Source organism: Alternaria burnsii (assembly GCF_013036055.1).
Source record: "Alternaria burnsii strain CBS107.38 chromosome Unknown 753, whole genome shotgun sequence".
In the NCBI taxonomy this organism is placed as follows: domain Eukaryota; kingdom Fungi; phylum Ascomycota; class Dothideomycetes; order Pleosporales; family Pleosporaceae; genus Alternaria; species Alternaria burnsii.
Window position 1 is genome coordinate 233,594 of NW_024066118.1, and position 12,009 is coordinate 245,602.

Genomic DNA, 12,009 nt, shown 5'->3' on the forward strand with positions numbered 1-12,009 from the left:
GGCTTCATGAATTTGGTTATCTGCAAGTGTCGTATCATGAAAGTGGCGCAAACAGGAGACGTAGGCTGAAGCCGTGCCTCAACCGGGCGTCGTAGGTACATAGCGTATGGAACGATGCCCGCGCTATCGACCGTGCCAGAAGGTCTCATCACCTGCAAGGACATAGATGATGCTGAGACTCAGGCTAACAAAGGTGTTGTCCTTTGAAACCCGAGGCCGTGTGCGAACTGGGGACCATCGCAAGCGGTTAGTGTCTTGGCATGACGCAAGTTATCTTACAATCACTCGAAAGTCATTACCGCCTGGCCCGCACACAACTGTGCCGCATGTTTCGAGTATAACATACCCATCAACCCCGCCCCAGAACAATGGTGCCGCACACCAAATCACTCGGGCATCCTTTACTGGCGACATGGACAACGCACCTCGGGAAATACGGGAGGCCATCGACTCTGATGACACTGACAAGCTCCTGAAACTGCTTCGCGTGCATCCAGAACGAAGCTACGAAGAACTGCAAGACTCTCTAACCATAGCGATATCGACTGGCTCTCTGCGTACGATCGAAATTCTCCTCGATCACGGAGCTACACTCAAATACTCTTCATACGATGAATTGTTTATCAGAGAAGAGCCTGCTGTATTTAAGCAACTCATCGATCACGGTTGGGATATCAATAGCACGGAATTCGAGAGGCCGCCTGTACAGTGAGTACCTACTTCAGTTCACTTACGGTCTTACTCACACGGTCATAGCCAAGCGCTGCATAACAAAAGCCTATTACGTTGGCTACTTGATAACGGCGCGGATCCGAACATCGAATCCGTGAGGCGTAGGTCTTGTCTACGAACTGGCACTGCGCTCGCCGCAGCGGCACAATTCAAAGACCCAACGGCGCTGCAAGTTCTGTTGTCTTATGGGGCCGAGATGGATCCGTTGGCATTGTTTGACGCCATAAAAGTCCGCGGCCACAGGAACGGCACTGCTACGATGGCTGTCCTGATTGATCATGGCGCTGACGTCAACTACATGAGCAAGAACTCGACTACGCCGCTCCTTCACTCCGTTCATTACAGGTCTAAGGAGAAAACGTTGTATCTGCTGAAACATGGTGCAGACCCCACTATTAGAGACAGGGTAGGCAAGGACACGCCAGCCGAGTGTGCGCAACGTCGTGGCGATCAAGAGTTGTTTGAGATCCTAAAGGCAGCAGAAGCGGAGCATATGTCATAGCAGACGAGCTGGACCCATCACCTTTTTTCTGATGCAATTTCGAATCGATCCTTTCGTCTTAATTCTGGCAATAGATGTTGATCCAATGCTGTGTTTACAAAGTGGTCCTGCATAGTTCATGGTATCTGGACAGTAATCTGAAACATCATGACCTTTCATGTTGCCATCGAGGACATACTTCTTGACCATTTCTTACGTCAGGGTCAGTCAATGGGGGCAGAATTGAACGGCGCAGTTGACTACTTGAGTTACAGTGATAGGAAGAGTACGGAGTGCCACGCGTCGGTTTCATACGACTATGGTCATGCTACCAGCAACCGCATCCAGGAGGGTGCTTCCGCCCCCCACTCCCTCCAAGATCAAGGATCTCTTATACGCCGACAAGATGCAGAAATTGGCACAGAACTAGATGCAGGAGGAGGCGCGTTTCAATTAAGTGAACGAATAATCAGAGGGCCGAAACGCAAGCAGGTCTTGACACTTTTTGGTATCACTTTTCGGAACGATCAACGGAAAATCAAACTGCTCGAGGTGGTTGTAGGTATATAAACTGCTGCTAAGACAGCTACAAACATGCCAGACATCAACATAGCACTGTCAATAATATATCCCACCCTTCATTCCTACTTTATCCCACATCATGGTTCGACACTTTACTTTGATCGCTTTGTTCGTATTACCATCAATCTTGATGGCTGAGATCTTCACACTCACCTTGGGTGATATCGATCAATACTCGGCAACTCTGGTACACAACCAACACTGCTGAAATACCGTTTCCTGATCACTGACGATATGCAGGCTACTACACCAACTCTCACTGGATCACGTATCGTATTTACCGATCCACCAAGTCCGAAAGATGGTTTCGACCTCATTTTGTCTGAGGAGTTGCGCGGGAAAATCGAAACTGCTTTAGACGATGCATGTGCCAACATTGACGACACATGTCTCGAGACTATCAATAACATTCTTGTCAGTCCCCAAACTGAGCTAGAAGCACGACAGATCTTGATCGCTGGATATTCTCTGGCGTTCTTGGCAGCGCTCTACTTTCCGATAGCGAACAAGCTCATCAATTCGAAACTCGTGCCGGTTGCTATTCATGCTCCCTTCAACCAAGTAGGTCCTATAGCTTCCGCAGCGCAGGCATCCACGCTTGCCTTCGCTACCGGAACTGGGACAGCAATGGTTACGATCACGCGGAAGCCTGATGTAGCCTCAACCACGGCGTAGGTACTCGTGTCTTTATCCTTGATCGGCGTACTAACCATACTCAGCTCCAACACACCGCATCAATCAACGTTCAGCAGTTCGGTAGGCCAAAACCTGCCAGGAGACATCGAGATCTATATTCCTGAGGCTCTCGGACAGCGGATGACTGAACTTATCGACAGAAGCCAGAAATGTACAATCGACGATAGCTTTTCCGGTTCTCGAAAAGCCCGTAGTCTGGACTTCAATGAGCACTTGACTGGAGCAATATGCGCTACCAAGCAGGTCGTTCTCAATGCCTCACCCGGTGCTGCTTTCGAAGATCTTGGCTCTTTGGCGACAACTTCAAGTTGGATACCATCTTGGACGATACCAGAAGTGCAAGAAGCAATGGAAGTGGTGATGCAATTCGCCGAGATCTCGTACCAATTCATCAACATGAATCCGTCAGTAGCACTGACTATGGCCGCCTTCGTATTCATGTTAATCTACGAGAGATCGATAACTGGTAACTCTATATATCCTTCGATCCGCATTCCTGGCACTGAGCTTCAAGGAAAGGCGACGATATCGGTAACGCCCTCGATAACATCATTTAGCTCAACAATGTCGGCAACCTCTACTGTTAGTAGCTCGAGCTCTTCTAGTACGCAGGAGTGTTCGGCATATTGCCGTATGGCTGGTGCGATCAAGAGATGCACTACGCAATGTCCAACGATGACCGGTCTACCAACTGCGGTTCCAACCGAGTATGATGTGAGAACGATGACCGTGGAACCTTGGGTCGTTCCAATCCAGCCTCAAATTCCAATCACAGACTTGCTCAGCTACTGTATGCCTAATGAGGATACCATGTTTCCAAGCTCAGCATTCAATGCGACTTACACCAACTTCTGCGAGAAAGCAGACGGCTCAGCCGAAGACGTTACCTGGATGGTCAACGCTAAGGGTGAGCAAGTGCAGTTCAAACGTCGGCGTTTCTGGATACGGGAAAGCTCGAACACTTTTAGCGACTACAAGTTCGCCTTGTGGTGGAGACCCCAAACTGGAGAAAATGCCACCGACTGTGCTTTCTCATGCGAAGAGGCATTCGAAATCTTTGTGGAGAATAAATCTTGCCAAGTAGGCGATGAGGGTGGCTTCATGGCAGGTAATGGAGGCATCGACATCGGCTGTGGCACTTATTCCTTCACTATTCACCATCAAATCCAGTCTACCGTCGAGTGTTTGAACCACCCACTTGATGCACCGAAGAGAGACGATGTAGCTTCTGGGGGTACGAGCGTTGAATCGGCTAATCAAACGTGGTGTGGCGATAACGATGGCCATCAGTTTCCCTCCAACTCGATCTCAGATAACGTGTACTGGCGTTGGGGTATCACCCAACTCGACGTCCCCGATCGCCGCTCATTCTGGCTTCGCGCCAAGCCACATGGCGACAGTCAGCAAGCATCGTTCGTAAAAGACGAATGCATCGCTGCCCTTGAGGAAGGTCTGAGCAAGTGCGATCCAGACTCTGATACGTCGCACGGCTTCACCGCTACCGTTGGGACTATCGACTACAGCCTTGATCTAAGCGGCGTCACGAAGGGCGATAGTCCTCCTTGGGACGAACATCCATCTTTTCCTGCACCAGAACAATTGACCGCGAAAGGCAGTAGCAAGCCCCAGTCACCCAGATGTTGGGATGAAACCAAGTACGCTACTGGCAGGGAGCTTTCTCCGGACAATCTCGAACAAGCAATTGACGCTTGGTGTATCAATGATGCGGAGATCAAAGGCTTCGGTCAGTATGGCGACCAAGGATGGGAATTTCCGCCAAATGGTCAGCCAGGGTTTTATCCTGAGAGTCGAAATCCACAGTATCTGCATCTCGGCATGGAGACAGTTGAGAACGGAGCGCCGAAACCGTATGACGATATGGAGTGGTGCGAGTGAGTCTCTTACGTTCCTATCACACGTGTTCAGCATGACTAATGGTATTGCAGGGGCTACAACTGGCGCATGGGAAGAGATGATTGTCGGTACGCACTACGCAGGTTGTTCAAGGATTGCAACAACATACCTGACGAGTTCCGTGGTGGTGAGTACACGTATCGGTGCGTCACTTACCGGGTGTTTTCGTTCAATGAGTGATATTCGCGATATTCTTCGATGAACACCACCGCTTAGAATCAACCAGTATTTGCCTCGCAGTCTATGAGTTGTTCTTGCATTTGCGATACATGCAAGTAACGGAGTCGAAGTCTCTCATTTGTACTTATCATGCTGTATAGAGTCTTATACTCTTTACGTAGAGGCGTTTCCGATCTCTTAGCAGAGCGTCATCTATTTTGTATTTTATTAATTGCATTTATTCTATTTATTTTAACTAATAATACCTAAGTATATATTTACTAAAAGCTATCTAATCTATTTTATAACTAATTATATTATAACTTTAAGAACTTCTAAGCGTACTTTAATACTTTATTTATATAAGTAATATTTTTATTTTTAAATAAAGGCTTTATAAAAGTAATTTTATTACTTAGTATTTTTTATTTAGCTAAAGACTTCTTCTTTAACTATATTAATATAGTTATTTATTACTTAAGATAAAACTACGTATTACTTATATTTCTTTTATTATTCTTAATATTCTTAATAAGAATTACGTAAGTATACTTTAAAAATTAAAAAGCTTTAAAAAAAGTAGTATTAATTTAAGTATTATTTTTATTAACTTTAATTTTTATAAGATTAATATTATTAGTAAAGAAAAGCTTATTTAACTTAGTAGTTATAAGCTTCTTCTTTTACTTTAAGTTATTAACTAGTTCTTTAATATATAGTTTAGAATTTATAATTTTATTTTACTATAGTATAGCTAAAAAAAAATAATAAATAAAAATAAAGTAAATTTAAAGAGAGAAATAGTAATATTACTATTCTAAAAGTTATAGCTATTTTAAGTACTTATTTTAAAGCTTTAAAGTTAGTAATATCTATAATAGCTAAAAAAGTACTTACTTAAAATTTTAGTAGTACTATTAAGTATAAAAACAAAGTAAAGCTTAGTAGCGCTTTTTATTATAAAGTATATTTATAGTTTTCTTTTTTAGTACTTAGTACTAAAGTAACTTTATTATAACTATAGTTATAATCTTAATAAGCCTCTACTAATTAGTAGTTAGTAATACTAACTAAGTATTATTTAGTATTTTAATATATTTTTAAATTATATTTTTATTAGCCTTATTAGACTAAAACTATTACTTTAGCTATTTATAACTATAAGAAGGTAAGAGCTTACTAAATTTATAATATTATTTATATGTAAAGTACTTAAGTATAGTAGCTAGCGGCTATTAGCCGCCTAAAATTAATAATACTCTTTACGTAATCCTTTAAATTTCTACTTACACCATACTATATCTATAAACTTTGACTACGACTGGTCCAATATACCTTGTGATGACTTAGGTTGATACCCACAATCATCCTCTATTGCTGCCTAGATCGTCACCACAGTGGTGGGACGCGCTACGGGAGTGCCGAGTGGGGTAATGACACTTGCTACTGTTCACAGTCAGGAGAGAAGGAAGGAGAACAGCCAGTCGAGTCAAAATATCTTTCAAAGCCTTCATTGTGGTATCGACATGCTATTAACTATTGCGAAAGCTCTGCCTCCAGTTCCTTGATCAAGATATCATCGGCCAACCAATTGAGACGATTTTTCCTCGACAAGTACTCAACAATTCGTGAGTATGACTGAACTTGAACTCCCAAGAAAGATCTCCATACAGCGGCATGCAAGAAGCAGTCTGCAGGATCCGGCTTTGTAGACCTCTTAACACAATTCGATGATAGATGCAGCGTTTGAAGCGAAGACCATCTACGCTACGGGGAGTGCAAACAAGACAGAAACGTGCATACTTGTTCAATGGGCTTGGCTGTCATTCTTTGCTAGTTTGGTACTTTTGACCGTGGTATTTCTAAGCTTGACGGTCTGGAAGACACGAGGCGCTCACGGGCTTGAGGCTGCCAAAGGTGTTTGGAAATCATCCGTTTTAGCAGTACTCTTTAGTGGCTTCAACGAGAGCGAGATGATACAATGCGCCGAAGGTACCAAGGTGGCCTTGAATCCTACCGAGCATGGTTGGCGGCTTACTCGAGGATAGCATAGATGGATCCCAATACATTATGAGCAACATTTGTAGTCAAAGTCGCTAAGCCATGAACAAGTCTAGGATGTGGTTTTGATATTGTATTTTGCTGATTGGCTAATAGAACTCATCGCCTCTAATCCATACCTTCAGTGAACAAAGAATCGTTCATGCTCTTTGCAATGTATAGTAAATCGTACGACAAGACAATCAAAAACTTATTTTCTTCTCGCATCAATAATACGGGTCGCAGTACCATGGTTGGAGTGGTTACGAACCACGGGATAGCTTCGCGATGCGCACTCAACTATATATATTGCAGATGACGACGAAACCTGAACATTCTTCTAGTTATCACTTAAGCCTACGTCTTCGTCAAGCAAACGTCTTACTCAGCCAAAGTTCTCCTTCCAGTCTTTGAAGTTAGCCACACCTGCGCATCAGGATGGCGCTGGCGATCCAGATCCAGAACGTACGCCCCGCTGGAGGCTTCGAACACCAAATCCGCCTGGTGAACCCAGTCATGGTCGCCCAGGAAGCCATTGAAAGGCTAGCAAGATCTTTTCGACAAATGCGCAATCCGTCAGATCGGTGTACCCTCAATCTTCCCCTAGAGATAATCTTGATGATTGCAACACATCTCGACGCATGCTCTCTGGTGTCCTTTGCGTTGACCTGTAAGAGTCTTCACAGTCTTTGGGAACCACGCAATCTTCCCCTGCAACTGGCAGAGAGAGAAAAGCTCTTACTTTTGCTCGAGAAAGATATCCCATTCCTTTATTATTGTCATCATTGTACGAAACTACATCGTTGGCATAGACGCTGGAGTAGAGCCATGATTCCGTGCGATGAAGAGAGTCTACCATGCAAGCGAAGTTTGGACAAGCACCTCTGGCTTCCACTTACTTGCCACATTTCTTACCACCATACGCGCTTGGTCATGAACCGGCACCTTTACGGCTCCAATCACGGCTTGCCCCTTCGCGTACTCAATCAACGAACCCGATCCTCTCATCACCCGAACGGAGTGGTAATCTCGGTCACCCAGCATGCACGCATCTCCAATGATCACCTTCTGGTACTGTCGGCAATATCATTAACTCATTCGCGAGGTGATTCGGTATCCCTCAGAAGATACATCGGCGATTTTGGTCACGCACTTTGCAGACATGTCAGCATTTGGCGAGATTTGCCCGATAGCTTCCCTATACAGCTTCGCGAGCTGGCCAAAAGAACCGGACAAAGCCAATTCCTAGCCTCTGGACCTGCATTCGGATCGTGTACTCTTTGTCCGACAGACTATACTATCACAATAAAATGGCAAGGTCCGAAAAAAGGGTTCAACATCGAGGTTCTCGTTTATCGCGGTCTGGGTGGTTGTCGCACGCCGTTCAGTTGGCATTGGCGTACAAACACATGGCTCTATCCACGTGAAGAGCTCAGGTCAGTTTATTCGCCAGATTGCAGACCTGGAAGTATCAGAGAGCAATGGGACGAGGCTGCCGATGTTGCATAGATTACTCAGCGTGCACATACTCAGGAACTTGCAAACATTGATTGGAGATTGCACCGTGTATCATGTAATGCAAGAAGATTTGTGATTGTTTTAAGAAATCATCTACATGATGCTCATCCTAGCTTCGCCTCTAATGAGGTTACTGAACCCCAGCACCGACGGTAAGGTGTGAGCATATCGCTGGGGAAGGCGAGCCCCGGAGCGTTTAATGCCTTCCTCAACTCCGCGACGTCGTCTCGTACTACCCGGAGGTCGCCTGACTCTCCTATGGTCCTGAGGACGGCCAGGATTTGGTCGAGGCGTGTTGTTAACGGATCACGCCTGCGAAACGTGGTAAAAACGGCGAGGAGAAAAGCGAATATAGTAAAAAGGACCCCGACTAGCGTGCAGGCTATCGGGAACCAGAAGGCAAAGGACGCGTCCTGGGCGATCGAAGTATTGGAAGAAGCTTTGCTCGAATTCATGGAAGAATCTTGCGAATAGGTCACAGTCCTGAGGAGAGAAGAGAAAACCAGCTGGCGAGGGCCGGGCATCGCTTTTGAGGTGGCAGCTTGGGACTGCAGTTGCCCTTCCTGTTGTCGTACGATTTACCTGACGGCAGGAGAGCATGCTACTTTGGCAGGCAGGTACAGTTGAGCTTCAACGAGGGGAGGTGTATCTAAGGTGGCAAGCAGGTGCAATTGCCTCCAGACGCGGGCAGTCGCAGTGCAGAAGATTGCGAAAGTGACAACTGCACATTGGTATTCAAGGAGTTGGAGAGAACTGGAAGTGGCATATGTAATTGGAAGATGTTTCTTATCGCTAGGCATGAGAAGTTGTCGTCCCAATATTAACAAGCGAATACACTGCAAATGTCAGAGTCTCACCATCATCTGGCACCCCTTGATGCATGGTATATCTTACGGTCTACGTCCTAGTAAGGATACTTACAAAGATTACTAGCATTGTAGTCTTCTAGGCTTTCTCTCTATATCTACATAGGTCTGATCCGCTTTGTTGTAGTAGGAAGAAGCACTCTGTCCCAAGAGGTGTTTGGTATCTCTCTTTGGTGTAGTGCCTTCGAGAGCCAATTCCAGCATGCGGCTCGCTTGCTGTTGACGACATCGTTGTCGTTGATCTTCAGTCAGATCTCAAGCATAGCTTCCACCACGATACGGCTCAAGTGGTTGCGGTATCCATCCTGGAAATGGTATATCGGCTTTCTCTTCGTCTAATTGTAACTCCAAGTTATCCCTGTTGGTGAGAATGTCCGCTTGTATCTTTCCAATCTTGTCGCATCAAACTGATGCGACTTCGCAGAAACAGACATTCATGCTGATGCACACCATGCGCCTGCTATTTTGGTGTCGGTAAGCAATTAGTGGTGAGCACAACTCTAAGGAAGGCACACCGAGTGTTTGTTGTCGTGGCTTAGCTGAGATCGCGCTGCCGCTAGTTCTGGGAGGCGACAGTTGCGTGTCTAAAGTTTCTACGCGTAACAGCTATCAGAGGTAGTTGTCCGGCTGGGTTTTGATGTAAGCGTGGATTGAAAACGTAATCTACGATGCGCTCTTTGTGATGCATTATTACTGAACCCCGAGTACCACCATAGCGATGAGCAGGCTGAGTGTATCAACCATGTACCCACCCACGCCTGCTGCAGCTGAAACGTCCAATCCTAGGGCATCCCAGCATACGAGACACACAAGACTCGCTATAGAGACCACAAATACTAGCGCAACTATATCGTGAGCCTTCCAACCTTCTTGGCCGTGTTCGCGGCTTCTTGAGTTCGCGCCTCACCTGCCTCCCGACAACACGCACGGAGAAGCTGCGGGTATGGCATTGTCGCCTCTAACGACCAACACCATGCAACTGCTGTACGGGTACTGGGATGTATGAAGGCCCTACCACGAGAATGTCGAAGCATCTCTTCAGCACGGCCAAGGGAAGAAGGATGTATTGGTGTTGTACAGCTGTATTTTCGTAACTGAAAGAGTGTAGTTTTGCCTCTGTCGGCTGCGAATATACAAGATAAAGTTTAAAAATTGATAATTGCATGTCGTGTCTAGTGTGTAGTACCCCCACTCAGGTGCACGAAAAGCACTGAGGATATCTATGACATGGCATGAGAGTCTCTTCAAACAAGCAAAGATCTTGATAACGGTTTGATACCGTCCGCTCCGCGCGATGGCGGGAACTACTGCTGCAAGCTTCTCGCGCACAATAGCGCGAAGACGCATCGCAGTTTCCGCACCTCCATCGTTGCTGTACAACTGGTCATGAGCCTTCCTCCATCCGTACTGACTAAGCATTCAGTGCACCGGCACACTGCCACCTCAGAACAATACCCGATTGACGAATTGCGTTCATCAATGGCATGTCGAGCACTGTGTAGGTAGTACTGCGCTTGTACTCGCGGCGAGTCTCAAGGACAATGTCGATCCACACGCAGGACGGTTGTAGAGCTTGCTTTCAAGACTTTGGCGAACGATACTGTATGTAAGCCAAGCCAACGGATGTTCTGGTCAACAACGGAGCCGGTGACTATCGTCACTTTCTCCGTCTGTGCAAGATGACGATCTAATGTGGCATGGTATCTTGGTGATCCAGCAGCACAGAAGAATATGTGCTTGCACTGTGCACTTGCCATGTGTAATTTGAGGTTTTCTGAAACGCAGTATGTCAGCCCACTGGTCGAATACAAATAGATGCAAGTATTACCACTTATTCTTACCGACACCTGATTCTCGTCACCCATATCCACAAAACCTTGAGTCGCAAAGCAAAGTCTTGGTCGACAAAAATGTGCTGCCGAAGTTGTTCTTGAAGCAAAGTCCGATCGTCGGCCAGCTGTCGGTTCTGTGGAAGTAAGTTTGACGCGTCTGCTCTTGCAATTGACCAGCTAGTAAATGCGGTTGGACGAACCAACAATCCCGCGAATGACGATGTTTGCAACAGGAATAGTCGACGGAGTAGGAGTGCGATAGTGGAACAACGACAGTGGTAGTGGGATAGTGGAAATGTGATAGTAGAAATGACATGGCGTTAGTGTAGGAGTGATAAATTGAATGCTATGGAGGATTTAGCTGTACAGGCAGTACGCTGACAGCTATGGAAGGTGCCAAATAACAACACATAGAAGTCCGCGACCACGATCCATGCTACAAACAAGGCTGCAGCTGTATTCCCCCACCCAACAATTCGGATTACAGCTTTGAGCCTGCCTTTGACCCTAGCGGTTGGCCAGTAGTGGCGCCCAAGACTCTGGTACACTTGCTGAAAGACCTAGGTATTGCAAATGAGGATCAGAACAACATCTTTTCTTTGGTACCCAAGCGCAAGGGTGAACAGTTGGTCGTAGCTCCAGGAAAACGATCCTTGGAAGGATGTGGTGAGGCGCGAACCCAAGACGCCGCGAACACGGCCATTGGCTTGACGTCATCAGCAGATAGAAGGACCGCGACACGACGTTAACCGATTCCTACATTTTGCCCAGGTCAGATGCGGACATCAAAGCACTACTAAAAAGGCCAAGATGTACGAGGATCTCTTGACACTCGTGTCGTTATGACGTCAAGCATACTCTCTGCTTTACTATCACGTATGGTGCATATACACAACGCTAATTCGGAATTCAACTACACATCCGGCATGATGCAGAGCGCGCTAGACCATGTGAAAGTTGAACAGTTCCAGTAAGAGTGATCTGGACTTTGAACGAAAGTATGTTGGCGTGGACTGGATTAGCAAGACTGCAGGGAAAGAGCCACAAAACTTTCAAAGCGACTAAGGATAGTTCTCGGTCATATTGGTAAGCTATCTTCGGCATCATCCAGAGCCTGCGGCGTATGCCGATGGTGATACATAACAAGTGCTGCGATGCTCTGAGGGTTGGCCACGATCAAATCAAACGC

The 12,009-nt window shown here is 46.1% G+C and overlaps 4 protein-coding genes across 4 annotated transcripts; 3 read left to right on the top strand and 1 right to left on the bottom strand.

Annotated features, from left to right (window-relative positions):
- Positions 1 to 166: 166 nt before the first annotated feature.
- GT037_008182 (uncharacterized protein) lies at positions 167 to 4,585 on the top strand (the record flags this gene model as incomplete). The annotated part of the gene is made up of 6 exons (XM_038933229.1): positions 167 to 708; positions 757 to 1,227; positions 1,489 to 1,771; positions 2,036 to 2,466; positions 2,515 to 4,383; positions 4,438 to 4,585. 6 exons carry the CDS (start codon positions 167 to 169, stop codon positions 4,583 to 4,585), a joined length of 3,744 nt encoding a protein of 1,247 aa, XP_038783894.1.
- Positions 4,586 to 6,294: 1,709 nt separating this feature from the next.
- GT037_008183 (uncharacterized protein) lies at positions 6,295 to 6,612 on the top strand (the record flags this gene model as incomplete). Its single annotated transcript, XM_038933230.1, has 1 exon — positions 6,295 to 6,612. The coding sequence occupies one exon, from the start codon at positions 6,295 to 6,297 to the stop codon at positions 6,610 to 6,612; it is 318 nt and encodes a 105-aa protein (XP_038783895.1).
- Positions 6,613 to 7,120: 508 nt separating this feature from the next.
- GT037_008184 (uncharacterized protein) lies at positions 7,121 to 8,113 on the top strand (the record flags this gene model as incomplete). Its single annotated transcript, XM_038933231.1, has 2 exons — positions 7,121 to 7,304; positions 7,500 to 8,113. The coding sequence occupies 2 exons, from the start codon at positions 7,121 to 7,123 to the stop codon at positions 8,111 to 8,113; spliced, it is 798 nt and encodes a 265-aa protein (XP_038783896.1).
- Positions 8,114 to 8,226: 113 nt separating this feature from the next.
- GT037_008185 (uncharacterized protein) lies at positions 8,227 to 8,646 on the bottom strand (the record flags this gene model as incomplete). The annotated part of the gene is made up of 1 exon (XM_038933232.1): positions 8,227 to 8,646. The coding sequence occupies one exon, from the start codon at positions 8,644 to 8,646 to the stop codon at positions 8,227 to 8,229; it is 420 nt and encodes a 139-aa protein (XP_038783897.1).
- Between the last annotated feature and the right edge of the window lie 3,363 nt (positions 8,647 to 12,009).